General features: G+C 33.9%; 1 protein-coding gene across 2 annotated transcripts in view; it reads left to right on the forward strand.

Moving 5' to 3' along the window:
• Positions 1-16418, forward strand: part of Myb (proto-oncogene like protein Myb) — a 28775-nt gene that overhangs the window by 6026 nt on the left and 6331 nt on the right. Inside the window, exons 1-3 of one of the 2 annotated variants that reach the window (XM_070293593.1) lie at positions 1266-2077; positions 15248-15422; positions 15978-16142. In XM_070293593.1, the coding sequence (XP_070149694.1) occupies positions 1986-2077; positions 15248-15422; positions 15978-16142 (432 nt within the window). In that variant the 5' untranslated portion in view covers positions 1266-1985. Of the gene's footprint in view, positions 1-1265; positions 2078-15247; positions 15423-15977; positions 16143-16418 lie in introns of those variants that run through there. The other variant, XM_070293594.1, reaches the window with a different exon arrangement.

Consider the following 16418-nt stretch of genomic DNA (forward strand, 5'->3'; position numbering starts at 1 on the left):
TTATAAAAATAAATGTTAATTTTTATATGGCGTTAAGCGCAGTTTATACTGTAACTGACGAGATTATTCAACACGTAACAAAGTTTCATATTAAACATCGTTTTAAATATAAAATCATATCTTTTGTATCAGAAATTATTTGTTTACTCATTAACGTTACTTACTATTTTATTATACAATATTTATTCGGCTTAAAGATTAATTTAATTCCTCAACGTCGAGATATACATTTATGTGAGTAGTAATGTAGATGTAGCTTAAACTTAAGGCACGTACTGAGTCTGTGAGGGTCCCAAAGTACGCGCCTCTATTACATTCTCACAAACAAAGAGTCCCTTCTGACTTAAAAGTACGGTCATTCGAAGTGCTAGATTCTTTTATTTTTCGAAGTTAAAAGAAATTTATCAAAAGAAAAAAAAATATATATATATGTATATATAAAAAGAAGACCATAAATCATTAGCGTTAAAGAGACTCTTTATTCTTTTGTTAAAAACAAAAAACATTAAAAGTAATTTATAATGACAACAATTTTCGCGTAATATTAAGTGAAATAAAAAAAAAATCAATATCGCATAAGGAACAATTAAATTCTATCAAAGATATATGCTTCCCGTAAGAATTTTCAACAATCTATTTAATAATTTATTATCGTAAAAAAAAAAAAAATTTCAATGATGTTTTAGGCGAATTAATTTTACATATTTAATTAATGTACCTCTTCTCTACAAAGTTCATAGAATATATATATATATATATATATATATATAAATATATGTAAAATTCAATTTCAAATTTAGCTCGTTGATACATGAAGAAGACGAGCCTAAATGGATTTTTCTCTCCACACACGGGCCTCCTTTTCCGATTGTTATTCCGCGCAGGCATTAAAGCATGGATCGCGGTCGCGTCCACGTATTTTGCCGCCTTTTCCTGGTCCGATCGTTTTTAGCTGCGACGGCGATTCTCTCGTATGTACACGTACGTATGGTACATATGAGACGTACGCATGGAAGGTCTCGTAGGGACTCCCGGCGCCTCCGCCCCACCTCACCCCTTCGTTCCTCTACGAGTCGAGATCCCGGTTCCCTCGTGCGTCCGCTTTCTCTTTCTCTCTTTCTCCCTCCATTCTTGTCCCTTTCTCTCTCTCTCTCTCTCTGGGCGACTCTTTTTCCCTCTCTGCTTGCCTACCGCAGGATCCAGCGTTAGACCTTCCACTGTGCCGCTCTGCTCTGCTGGTGCGAACCCTTCGAACTTCGAATACCATCTCGCCAGTTTGAGCTCAACCGCCGTCCAAGGAGGATGCTTTTGTGACATTCGGTCCACGAACCGAAAGTCGAGCGTTGCCGCGCGGCGCGGTATACTCGACGGGACGCGGAAATATTTTAGCGCGTAAACAGCGCGCGTGGTATGTGGTGAATGATTCTTCTCGTTGTCAATGCGGATTCGTATCTTCGCGACGCGTACGCTCTATTATCATCCGCTTTCACGCAATACGCGAATCGATTGATAACGCGAACGATATTTATCTAGTCTAAAAATTATTTAAAGAAGTGAGATACAGACGGAGGGAACGAGAGACGGAAAGGGTGTGTGAGAGAGAGAGAGAGAGAGGGAGAGGGAAAAAGGAAGAAAAAATTAGAAAAGGAATGCGCGTCACGCTCTGTCGCTCGTCAGCTTCATCGCTTCGTGAGGAGACGAACAAGAGAGTCAAGGAGGAAGAAATTAGAGAGGACTGGCGTAAACATAGCCGTGTAGATATCTCTCCCTTGACGAGATATATTTTCCCGGAAAAACTCACACAATGATCTGCACCGCGTGCAGATAGTACTTGTGAATCGGAGAGAGCTACGAAGCATCTCTACGGGAGGTTCGCGGGATCTATTTACGTACCATTCACCCGATATACTTCGTGCTTTGGCGCTCTCTCGATTCTCCCTCGACCGTTTGCCTTCCACAAGGATTGTGCTCTGCTTGTATATATAATGAATATGATATCGAATGAATTGCTCGTCGCGAGTGGATTGCCGATTAACGCATCCTATCATTCGTCCGTTTATTCACCGCCTACAGAAGCGTAAGTAATCTCTCGCGTAAAGTAAATTCTCATAAATCTCATATTTATTTATTTATTATTATTATTTTTTTGTTTATAAACCTGGCACATATTCGAAGCGCCAATGAATACTCGTGACTTATTTCGCACACCTATATCGAGATAAAGGATAATAGCGGCTTACTTTTAATTATTATTACAGGAGAGAAAGAGAGAGAGAGAGAGAGAGGAATATTTAAAAAAAATATCTTTTATAATACGCGAGTCATACAATTTCAAATATTTTAGAGATGTTATGGAGAGAGAGCTATATCTCCCTGTTTTTTAAACGGTTACATTCTTTACGCGAGAAAATTATGTGGAATATATATATTTATAACTCTCCAATAGATTATTTATATATGAATAGTTTTAGAATTTTTATTATTTTATTTTTTTCCTCATAATCAGAATATTTTAAATATTTTATACATATTTATTTATTTACTTTTCTGCATCAACATGTGAATTTAAGATGTCAGTTTATAAAAATCAAATATTATAGAGCAAGCATGTGTGTGTGTGTGTGTGTGTGTGTGTGTGTGTGTGTGAGTGATCATACTTTCCTATATTTACATTTTTTATATTTTCTTAGCACATTAGAAATTATTACAATATTACAAAACTTTATTACTGTGTATAGGATACAAATAAAATAATACATTTAACATCGAAGCTTCTTTCGAAATTCTCTTATACCGAAGGGCTAAGCAGAACAGAGATTTCGATGTCTTTAAAGTCGCCTGGATCAAATATCCAATTGAGAGAACTGAGGTCGGCCGTGTCAATAATATCGCGTGTGAAAGTAGTAAGGAAATATATATATGTACGCAGTATAAATTCCGACGACGGTAATTATACAGCGTAATGTTGATATCAAAGGATGCGGTGTTATCGCGAAGGCGAGATTGTGAGAAGCTGATTAACTCTCCCGTTCTCTCATTAGGCCTATATAAAGTTTCAAGTGATATTACTAGTATCTAGAAAAAGATTCGATATTAGAATTTAAATTAAATATTAGTGATTGAAGAAATAAAATAGATGAAGATTACCACGATTATATCTTATTTATATATCTTTTTTGTGTAATATATTATTTTTATTATTATTATTATATATATATATATATATATATATATATATATATATATATATATATGTATATGTATATATATAATATTTTTGTTAATATTTTCTACGAGATTTATTATATTTTGTAAATAGTGTGTGATAATTCTAAAACTACAATATAAAGTATATATAGATTTTACTGAAATATTTTTAAAATTTAATTTACAATTGAGTAAAATTATGAAAATAAATTTAATTGTCATAAAATAATTCTCGTCGAATTTATGTTTATAAGAACACGATTAATATTCTCAAATATTCTATTAGGTAACATAATTGATGTCTTATGAATATTTAACGATATAGCATAATATGGGAACTGTATTGAAATGTTCTTCCAGACAAAAATTTTTTAATCCTTTCGGCTAATTTATTGCTTTGTAAATTTTTTCTTAGCAAAATAGTTTGGGGGAATTCATCATTTGTCGCAGCCTCTCAATTCTCGGCATTATATATATAATTATATAATTAAGCTTTTCTAATTATGATTCTCTTAAAATTCATTGTATATTAATTCTAGAGTCATTATTTATAATATTTGCGTTCCAAAAACTATTAATTTATTTGCTTTTTTGTTTATCCGCCAAAAAAGCTCTTTATTGTCAATTATTAATTATTTGAAAAATAATTTTGATTGGCTCCAGAGCACTTTTAAATATTTATTTACTATATTGATATAAAATAGAGAAGAGGATAAATTTGAACAACGCGTGTAACGTAAATTTTAACATTGCGTACTACTATAATTTTTAGTTGCTTTTTGCATTTTCAAAAATGCATTTTTTTTTTTTTTTTTTTTTTTTTTTTTTTTTTTTTTTTTTTTTTAAATGAAAAGAGTGTTGTGAACTTTCTATTGTCATATTTTCGTGCCTTTCAAATAGCTTAAATCAGAAAATTTTCTCATATTTTATATATTTTTAAAGGATATTAGATAAAAATATAATAATGACGAAAAGATATATATAAAAAAACATTCAAAACTATTTTAAATAATGTACGACATGTTATAAATGAATTGTAATCGTCACGCTTGACGTATTGAGAATCTTCTAGACCTGTTCTTTCGTTGTTCAAAACGTACCATTCCCTTAGTAAAAACAATTGTAATTGTTTTCATGGAAGGTCTGGAATTTAACCGAGACATGTAAAAAAGAAAAAAATTTCAAGACAATTTTTCGAGATTATCCCGAATATCCGTAGTTTCATTCGGTCGAATAGTATTTTTTCCCCAGGTATAGAAAGAGAGAGAGAGAGAGAGAGATTAAGCGTCCAAACGAACGGATGGACGACAGACAAGAAATCCAACTTCTACGTAGCCACTCGCAGCATGGTATCTCTCTCATTCAAGTTACAGCTATCGCGCACTTTTCAGTGCTAGTCGCTTAGCGGAGTGCTCAAAGCCAAAAGAAACGACGAGACGACTATTCGTCTTTTTCCGGCCGGTCGTCCTCGCAGGTCTACAGCCTCGACAAGACAAAAAGGAAGGGAGAGTAGACAGGGGGACTAGGTTGACTAAGGAGATTTAAACCCGGTTTCAGGCCAATTCTGTTAAGAATTTTTTGCATCGTTTATTTTGTACCTCCACTGAAACTCATTGTATTCTTTTATTCAGATGCATAGTCCTTACGAAAGATTGGGATCGCTTTTGTTTTGATTAGACGTTACTACAAATTTCGCGATATGCAACATTCATATGCTCGCGGGCTTCTCTTACGTTTATTTTGACATTAGTACCGCATATCTGAGAAAAAATTTGTGAAAATAGAAAAATAGAGAAATAAGTCTTGACGAACTTCATATCTGGTAGATGTCTTTGAATTTAAAAATCTTTAATAAAATAATATTCTTTACATAAATTATTATATTAATTATTATATAAACTGTGAAGAATGGATTGTAAATATTGTTTATTTATTTATATCAAAAAAAAATTTTTTTTCATTTCGTCTTACATTTTTCCCATTCAAGAGGGTCGTCATATTTCTTTATTACCTATTTTTTATATTTTTATTCTCTTTCTCTTTCTCTTTATTAATCTTAAAAATAAATTTAGAGATGCAATATATAGAAGAATCAAAGTTTATATAAATTTATAAAAAGTTTTAAATATTTGAGATATTATTATTGCGTTAGTCTGCCTAATATCTCGCCGAGCAAAGTATAAAAAATCGCGGAAAAATTTATTGTCATTTGTTCAATTGCGTTTGTTCAATATTCCGCTGTTAAAAAAGACGAAAAATGAAAATAATGCAAAAATTTCACTTGGTAAGGCCATTACAAAGGTATCTTTTAGTCATTCCGCGATTTCACACTCAACCAGATCTTAGAAAGATCATTAAGTTTGCGAATACCATTGGAAGGTCACTTATATTAGCATAGGCTACCTCACAATTGGCAAATGGAAGAATATGCCGGCTTTACGGATACAAAGTGATATATGGATGGAATCGCTCACAGTGAAATAGAGATGTGTTTCTAGGATTTTTTTTTTTCCTCGAGCCTCTATATAGATTTCTACATAGTATAAATTACCAGAGAGTAGGGATGGTCATTGATTCTTCGACACTTATGGTAATGATGCGAGTTTCCCTTTTCCGAAATGATCTGCTCAATTCGTGATAAACTCACGCCTCGTTTATAATTATTAAAGTACATATAACAATAAATATTTTTCTCAGAATTTTATATTTCTATACAATCAGTTCTAATATATTTTTAATTTGGTTTTAAAAGAATTGTTTGTAATATTAATTTTTTTTTTTTTAACTTTTGATCATTTTATTGTTTAATATTGCTGCTTTTTAATATAGCAGTTATAATGAGAAAAGTAAAGTTAGGAATTTTTTTTCTTGAGATGTTACAACATTCAAGATATCTATATATGAATAGATCGTGTATTATTATATTCCCGTGTGGTCTCTCGTGGTCTTTGGGCATTTTCGGATTTTATGCGGGCATATCAGTGTCTGTGAGATCCGTGTGGATTATTCATTAAGTTATTAGATGTTAATTCACGAAGGGACGTTTCTCCGTATAAAAAGTTCGCGCTCGTCGTGTCGATCTCAGGCGTACGCGATTAAGTTTCTCAAATTTTACAATTCGAATTTAAAACTGAATCGAGTCAACGTCTGGACAGCTGCCAGTCGTTACCCTAAAATTCCATCGAATCAGACTATGTAGGGCGAACGAGAAAAAGCCACCCTAAAACGTCAAATAACAAATTTCGAAGGGGGTTACCGACAAGATTCGCGCCCGGGTCCCTTGAAGAGATTTCTTTCAAGATGGGACGGACCGCGGCCCTTGGACTGCTCTCGCAGCCAGTTCTTCTTTCTTCTTCATTATGTCTCGATATCGATTTAGCGCACTCGGGGTCGACGACGCTGATCGGGATGTACCCGGTACAAGGGCGAACTTGATTTCCAGCATCTGCTTCGAGAATAAGAATGCTTTGAAATAATTCTGTCTAATAAATACCAAAGTATCAATTTTCATTGGAGGAAGATTAACGAAATGGTTTTGCATGTATCACGTTCAAATATAAGAAAAGATTAAAGTATTCGAAAAGATGTAAGAATGAGATGATGTGATCAATATTGATATTGTATTTATATTATTTTATATTATATTGTTAATCGCGATTACTAATTGCGCTCACAAAATCGGAAAGTCTATATTATTATTATACCACGTATCTCTACGATTATATTTTTTATTTTATTTCTTGGTGTATATATATTTCTTTCTCTCTCCCCCCCCCCTCTCTCTCTCTCTCTCTCGTGTTTCTTTAAATATTTTAAATAAGAATAAATTGTTTTATCTGTTACGTATCACTTTTGTGCGCTTAGTTTCAGAATAGTAATAAGTATCGCACGGGAGGTACTCGTTCGGCTAAACGCTATAATTTTCGCGAGATTTACGCATATTCCTCTCGCTTAGCGACACAAAGGACCGCGTTGTGTATAGTTCATCTATAAAAGATGTAATCTAATCGGATCACGGGACATATATGGCGCGCATATCCGCGCCTATATATAGTAATGTGCGCGGATCTCCGTCCGATACGATGTAGTCTCGATTCCCACGGTGGAATTAAAGATTCACGAGTGATGAAAATACCCATCGCACTTGTCATGGGAACGAGCACCGGGTGGCTCGTCCGATATACAATCGCCTCGCAATAGGCACGGGGGTAAAAGGCGTGGTGTACGACGACGAGGCGCACCTCGACGAACGAGAGGGATGAAGCGCGCGCGCGCGCGCGAGTTGCCGGAGGGCTTCCCGCCTTTTTTTTTTATGGCACAGAAGGGTGATGGAATTTCCCTTCACCTCTCGTAGACACGTTCGTCTTATACATCGTGCGTATGTATTATATATATTTTGTACTAGTGAGAGAAAGAGATCCTATATGGGGTAGATGCACCAGTGAATGATCGGTTAATATACATTGTTGGCTATATATTATCCGAAGAATTTAAAGATGGAATGATTACATTTTTTTATTACAAGCAAATATGATATTTGATATGTTTATTTTCTACGTATTGATTTAAAGCTGAAAGTTCTTTGTTTCTCTTTTTTTTTTTTTTTAATGTGAAAATATAAGTATATTATCTCTAAATTTATTTTATAGTAAAAAATGTGTATTTTAAAACAGATAAAATCTTGCAAAGAAATAATAATTCACTTTATATTTTGATAAAAATATAACACACTATATATGTAATGTTTATTTATTTTTTATTATAAAAAAAGTAATGATATTATTTTCGCTACCGATAATGTATATATTTCTGGTAGCATTCATTGGCAACTAGTTTTTTTATTAGTGTATCCATTTCAATGGTTTTTAGGCGGCAAAATAAAATGGAGATTGAAAAAAAGTACTTTTATTATCTATATTATATGGAAGATTATTTATACAGACATGGATGAATATTTAATTCTCGATGCCATACTAACGTGAAAAAAAAGCTTACATATACCGGGTAAACCTGTATTTTTACACAGCCCCACGGGAATGAGAAGAGCGCAAGCACTCGATTATTGTCGGCGCATACGCGTACACACGTATCCGTAAAACCACACGGTATAAGTCACACGGTCACGATACACACAATACGTACGTACTCCTCGCATGTGCACGCGTCATGTGAGAGCGGGTGCGCATGCTCGGGAGCGTTCTATTATGGGGAGGTTTGATGAAGCGAGTGCGAGGGCATCGAGGCAGGTGGTAGCCAGATGTCTTTCGGTAAAGACCTCCACCCCGATGTCGTTGGCTGGCTGCCGGTACGCTCGCGTGTATATATAAGTACACGTGTAGGTAGATACACACGTATGCTTCTACCTATCTCCACTTACCTACCCCATATTCGCGTACGCCGCGTATACCCCGTGCATGCCTGAACCAGCACATATATATATTCATCATGGAACCTATCCTACCTCTTGGCCTTCGTCGGGCGATGATCCTTCACGGATAGCGGCCTCATTAAAATACGCGAAACGTTCCCGGTTTCCACGGAATTCTCTTCAAGCAATCTCGAACTCGTGGCGACAATTTTATTAGACGTCATCCTCTTTCGTGTAACTTTATTATCAAATCTTAAATATCTGCACGAATAATTTGTCGAATTAAGAAGACGTCAAGGTAACATTTATTTAGCGTTACATGAAGAATGATAATTTTGCATTTTTTAATCGCGCATATCAATTTATTAATGTCTTTTCATTCTTAAGTCTGAGATAATTATTAATGGTTGGATATTTTCGTGATAGAAGATTCTACCATGTATTAACCCAAACAGGTTCCGTGCGATGCCAATAACCTTATATTTATTCAATCCCGAGAGCCGCCAGACTCGTCCCTTGGCAGCGAAAGGAATCATTAGAATAGAAAGAAAGTTTGATTCCTGAGGAATTTTTATGGACGAAATCGAAAATGAAAAGATTTCATTCAATCGGAGATCTGGATGTACTTAGTTATGTATCTTGAAAAAGCTTTAACGATATCTTTAGTTAATTAGTAACGATTTATATCTATTTTTCTCTCAGTAAAGAGATAAATTAATGGATCACTCACTGATAACGTAATATTGAATGATACTTGAACGATGTAATCGACTACGTTGATTAGAGTTCATGTTTTCTTTTCTATTTTATTGCTTTCCAATTTTAATTAAATCTGTCTGCGACAGATGTTTTTTTTTATTCTATTTATTTTTTTACAATTTGTTTAATCTTTGCTCTAGATTGCTACTAGATGAAAATATATACTTCAAATTATTACAAATAAACGCAGATATTTAAAAAACAAGATGTCTGAAATATGTCATAGTTTCTATGATATAAATTTTACTATTATTAATTAAAATAATTGTTTAAAATGCGAATGACATAAGATAGTATATAAGGGGTATATAATTCTCTTTTTTTCAGTGCAATAAGAATATCATAAAAACTTAATCGGTTATTAATAAAATTATTAAGAAAAAAATTAATCATCTATCGATTGATTTGACGAGTAGATACATAATAATATATAATAACAAGCGAGCATGTGCGTTTTTGGCCGAATTTCTTATATAGAAAGAATTAATATTCGTGGGATTATTAAAATACACAAAGAGAGTGTACTAAATTAAAATTTCTGCATAATAATATGATTTCAACAAACACGGTGATGTAGTATATTACATCCTTATTATTATTTTGTGTTCAGTGTATTAATATGCATCAATAATTAGCAACGACTGTCTAATTATGCACCAAATTATGCATGAAGAACACACGAGATCCATCTTCATTCATGAATGACGCAAACTCTAAAAAGTAAAAGTGTTCACTGGTTTACCACAGCAAGCAGTCGGTATATACGATGACTCGGTGTCATCGTTCGTTCTATGAGGCCAAGGTAGCTTGACGATAAGGAGGGAATGGAGCAAGGGGAGATGCGTCGTCATAAGCGTCATATCTTGGATGATCGCGAGAACGAGAGTCGGAGGGTGGGACGCGGGGCAGCAGCTGACGCCCAGCTATGAACGAACACTCCCTGGATTCTATATACACCTGGTCCCGGACACTATAAAATTGACGAAAGGATCAATTGTGTATTGCGGGCGTCGCACGCGACCAACACGACGACGGGATCTATATTTACGCTGACCCAATATTTTCTCTGTTGCTCTGTTATGTACGTTGCACAAACTTATACTAGTCCGTTTGATAGAATGCAAATCCCGATATCATATCATATGCGATAAAAAATCTTTTCTCAAGAGATGACCATGAAAAGTGAAGCGAAAAGAGATATGATTAAATCTTCTTCTTCTTCTCTCTCTCTCTCTCTCTCTTCCTTCTTTTCCTTCCTTTTCTTACTTTCTGTGTGTTTTTGTACGTGTGCGTATGTCACAGGAAATTTAATGTAGCTCAAAAGTTATTGCTATTACGGGAAAAAGCACGTTTCGAGTATAAAGAAAAAGTTTGAATAATCTGTTAACGTAGAATTAACTTCTGTATGTTAAATTAATTATCGGCGGCTCTACAAAGGATTATGTCAATTATCTTAACAAGTATGCCGACAAGTCCCAGAGTCCCGAACGCAAAGTTTGTTTTGTTCGAGTCGATAATCCTTTCGATCTCGGCCGGAGGTTTTTATATGCCCACGAAGGGACTTTGCCTCGCGCGATGACCTTATTGTTGCGTGACGCGCAACAGGCGGAAGCAAGGAAGTAAAGAAGGAAGGAAGAGGAGTTAAGGGCGCTTGGTGTCGTAAAGGCGAATTGCACGCGTGAGCGCCGAACGTGAACGGAAGAAGCGCGGACGAAAAAGAGGGGAAAGTTCGGAACTTTGGCAGATGTCCATTACCACGGCGCACACGGACACACACACACACACACACACACGACTTCCTTTCTCGTTCTCACGAGAAAAAGTCAAATAGCTCGTCCCACGTGTCGTCGTTTTATTGTCTAATATTTAGCGATATCCGTCCTATAAGTTATTCCCACATTCGTCTCGCTTCGAAAGTTTCGCTCGAGCATTTCTCGTTTTCGATAAACGGAAATGTGAAAAGCTATCAATATTATGTTTTGTTATACACCTTATATCATCTTGAATATTATATATTATTAACAAAAGAAAAAATAATGAAACTTTTCTTATATAAAATTAAAAGCATACGATTATTTACCGATAATTTACTTCCTTTATAATTTCTTATCTTGCGTTAAAGGTCAATTTTTATAACTTGTATCTAAGTAACACATAGTATTATATCTATATTATATATATATTGGAGACTATAAAAATATAAAAGAAGATGTATCATTTTTGCCTGATGTGACAAAAGATGTGCATGACGTTTATCTTTCTAGACAAGTAAGCAGCTGTCAGTGGCACCTGCTTATGTTGTCGCCTCTCAAGTAAAAGCTACGTATAAATTTAGTCTAATATTTCTTGACAATTTTGTGAAAACGGTTGAAGGACGAAGCTTCTTTCTCCATCATTATTTTTACTGATTTTATTACCTGATTTTATTACCTGACACTTTATAAGGATAATACAGGAATAAGTACGTAAAACAAAATGCTTCTTCTCTCTATAGTTCACCGATCCTAATATTTTTCCGCCTATTGTTTGAATACTAATGATTTTATTTAATATATATAGCTTTTTTCTCTATTATGTCTCTTCTAAATCATTTTACACTTTGTCCCGTTTGTGTCTTTGTACCTACTTTCTCTCCTTCTCTTTCTCCATGATGGTCGCCAATTAAAATTGATTAATAGGCGTCCGAGAATAGCTTTATTTCTTTAACTTTTTGTTCAGCACGTATTCACGCGTTATATACAAGGCTTCGGATCCTCAATAATTGTCACGTTGCAATTTATAAAACTCTGAACAAAATTATTATATTAATTTGCAGTTTATAAATGACGCAATTTGATTATGCAAAAATTTTTATGCTTCAAATTTTTCACGCAAATAAAATAATATCGAAAAATATCGAAGAAATATAATCTATCCTTTTTCGCGTGAAAAGTAATGCAATATTTTTTAGGACACAGCAGTTATATATTTATTACATAAATTATAGATTATATATATTACATAGCCATAGCTATTTACATACATATAAATTTAAACTTGCGCATATTGTTTTGTGTATAAAATTATTTTTAATATTTTACCGACGTTCATTAAAATTTTTTTTTTATTTATTTATTATTATTATAAAGGGATTATACTTTTTTACATAATTATTGTATATAATTATTAATTTCTCTTTCAGAACGATTATGTATAATCGCTCTAATCTTTCAATTATTTTATTCTATTATCTCACTTTTTGGACAATGACATTTTATCCATACATCAAAGTCATTATTATGCCGGTGTGTTTTCACAAACGATGAGGAATGTCGCGAAGAAGGTTCTTTGGCATTTCACGTGCCCGAAGGATTTAAATTCAAGGATAGTGCGATTAGTTAGAAGCTTTTCGAAGGCGAAAGCCTTTACGTAACATGTCAAAGACTCGCCCCGTTCGGGTGCTAATTTGATACATCTCCGACTCGACGTCGTTCTCATTAATAGAAATTAATGATAATTATGTAAAATATCTATAGCAAAGATATTTTAAATGTATGTGTTCCTATATACAATACATAAGTGTGTGTATGTGTGTGTGCAAATTTTTAACTTTTTATTTATATAAAAAATAATTTTTTAATATTTATTTTTAAAGAAATCAACGATTTTTTTGATTGAATTACTATTATTATCTGAAAGAATTGAGACCATTCCTTTCGTTTTTATATTCTCTTTTCGCGTTTTGTTAAGTTACATTCTATTATTATTGGAAAGGATTGCATTAGGAACAATTTATATCATGATTGTGATGACACATAAACGTACACGCACCTGCAATGAAATTATATATTCATATTAAAAGATGCAGGACATAACGTTATCGATATCTGTCATATGAAAAGTCGATTATAATCATCGAGTCGAGTTGGGACATACAATTAATATTTTAATCCATCGTTTCGTATATTGTATATCTTAGACTATCGATCTATATACATACAAATAGGACTGTACTGATATGTCATTTTTGATAAATAGAGCAAGGTTTTTTTTTTGTTATTTATCATAATCAGTATTACTTGGAAACCAGCGCTTGTTGCAACAGGCGATCGCGTCGTTATGAAAGCAGTTCTTTCTTTGAATGTAATTAACCGAGTGATGTCGTTTTAGCTTGTTTGCATTCCATGATGTCGAGCCGCTTGTGATGACGTAATTTCGTCTTTCGTATCGCAATGTGTAGCAAACATATGTAGCATGGCGCTTGAAATGAATTATAAGCGTTATCACACGTCATGTATTATGTATAATAAATTATTATATATACGCGAAAGTTAATTCTATATAACGAAATTATTTTCATACAGCAATAATTTTTTTTATAGAAAATATTATTTTCATAGACATTTCATAGGCATTTCGATTTTTCTCGACCTTAATAATATACGACATTTTTGTTTAACCGCGTGTAGTAGCATTCATAATAAGTTCATGATTAAAATAGGTTCACATTAGAGGTGAAGATATTTTCAATCGATGCTCGGCAATGCATTAAGCAATAGGAACGATAGGAGTCCGGACCATCTGCAGCACACATATGTTTACGACACACGCATACATCCATAGTGCTCCGCGAATGCTATCGTTGCATAAGCTAAGCGTATCCCCAATCGCGTTCACCCTGGACTCTCCCCGGTATATGCAGCTGTTAGGGGCGAGGGAAAGGGGGAAAAAGCGAGGGTGAAGCAGATTGCGCGGTACATAGAGGAGAGAAAGCCTTATTCGACATTGCCTTCTGTTCTCAAAATGCATTGTTATCTGAAGACAGGCTGGACAATGCGCAGAGACTCACGTCTACGAAAAATTAGCAATTCATTTTCACAATTTAATTGTCTCTATAATTAACGTGTTTTTTTCCGAAGAATCTCCAGAATTCCCGATACGTTATCAGAAAAATTCCGGAGATTGAGATTCTAGAAACGATAAAAATAAAAATTATATTGAAATTCTAAAAAATAGAAGATTCATGATTGTTTCTAATCAAATTGAATAAAAATAAATTGATACGTATGAGTAACTGTGCGCGCTAGTATATCTTTTATATCTTATACTCTTCTACCGTAAATATAAAATTTTGAAAGTGATGGTAAGGGATTGGGAAAGGATGTACGAAGGATATAAAAAGTTAATAAGGAAGCACTCCAATTACCTGCGTACGAAACGTGACAGGAAATTCCAAAACGAGGAAAGATCAAGTCCTTCGTGACCGCAAAAACCGGTGTTTTCGCGGTCAAGATTGCTTCCCGAATAGCGAGGGTGAAATTAGGAAGGGACGGCGACGATAGAACTTGCGCGACAAAAGAAAGGAAGCATAAAAATCGGGGCAGGATATTCACCCATCCGTGATTTCCCGTCTCAGTCGTTACTTCCCACCAGATAGAAGATATATATTTTGTTTGTTAAGCTTCCGTATTGCCAGAATCTTGATTCAAGCGGATGATTACAAATCCCATATTGCGGAAAGGAAGACGCTCGTTTCCTTACAACGCCATATTATTAGCAATATCTGGAAGATTACAGAGTATTGGCGGAACACCTTAATTTTTTATTCTTTGTTTCTTATCAGTGTTGTTAGTACTAACTATAAATTAAAAAATATCGATTTTGAAAGTTGCTTTTTTTCGAAATATCTACAGACTTACAAAATCTTTAACACGTGACTCGCGATATTGTCGTGTTATCATCTATATTTAATGAGGACAAGTCAAATCTTGTAATTATTTGTAAAAAATGCTAATTAATAATTATATAATTTTTTTAGCTCACACTATATCTATATATAAAAACTTGTTTATAAAATATTAATTTTATTTGCGATGTTTGTTTTAACACAAATTATTTTATGTGTGTCATATTGTATTTTATTGTATATTTCAGATCTCGATCTAGATCAGGTTACGATTCCAGTAGTGGAGGAGAGTCCGACAACGAGTATGGCATGGTTAGTCAAGACAATCAAGTACAAAATCAAGTGCAAAATCAAATATCCATTAACGGTCCAAGTCACGGACAAGGGAAACATATAAATAAAGGAAGATGGACCAAAGAAGAAGTAAGGCTTCTATATATTGAAGAAAAACCGCGCAAAATATAAGAATTTATATTATAATAAATATAATTTTTATTAGTATTTTTTTTTATTTTAATTTTGATATAAAAAAATTTGATGTATTATGTATAAAAAATTTGTAATATTAGGAAAGAGTTCTTTATCCTCTCTCTCATCATAAAGTTAAATTTTTGCAAACTTTTTGCCTGGGAATTTCTTTTTTGAAGTTATATTGATTCCGTGATAGTTTTTTATTAAGGGACAGGTATGTATATCGTTATACTGTATCGATTCTATGTAGCAAATTAAGGGAGGGACAATAAACGTGCGGATCCCAAAAAAAATGTCCACCCTTCGTATTTTCTACAACGAGTTGCGTCGCCGTGCATGCCGGGAGACAGATGCCTCGGTTACCCCATAGAACATAGGGTGTACTATACGACTTCACGTGGGAAAGCCTACGGAGGTCGATCGATCTCCCTGTGCCGCATGTTGTGCTTTCGTCCTTTCTCGTCTTATGAAATACTTTCATTATATGCATTGCTTTTCTTTTTACAGGACGCTTTATTGAAGCAACTAGTAAGCAATGCGGAACAACTCGGCACTAGCCTACGATGGGACATTATAGCCAGTCGTTTCCCAGATCGAAGCGATGTCCAGTGCCAGCAGAGATGGGCTAAAGTCGTGAACCCGGAGTTGGTCAAGGGTCCATGGACGAAAGAGGTGGGAAACTTAAAAAATATTTCCGAAATTTATCATTCTCTTCAATAATTTTATATTTAATATATATAAAAAAATGTATGCACACACATAACATAATCACATATAAATTCGAATTTATTCAATATCTGCACAATCTTGGAATTTATAAATCGCTTATAAAAATTGTCAATACATTTCAGTAAATATCTAAATTTTACGCTTTTCATTATTATGATAATTAACCACGATGTACCGTACCAATGTCGTAAAATGATTATATTGTATCGAATTTTTTGA

Source organism: Polyergus mexicanus, unplaced genomic scaffold (genome assembly GCF_030449975.1).
Source record: "Polyergus mexicanus isolate NDT 795.1 unplaced genomic scaffold, iyPolMexi1.0 SCAF_3, whole genome shotgun sequence".
In the NCBI taxonomy this organism is placed as follows: Eukaryota; Metazoa; Arthropoda; class Insecta; order Hymenoptera; family Formicidae; genus Polyergus; species Polyergus mexicanus.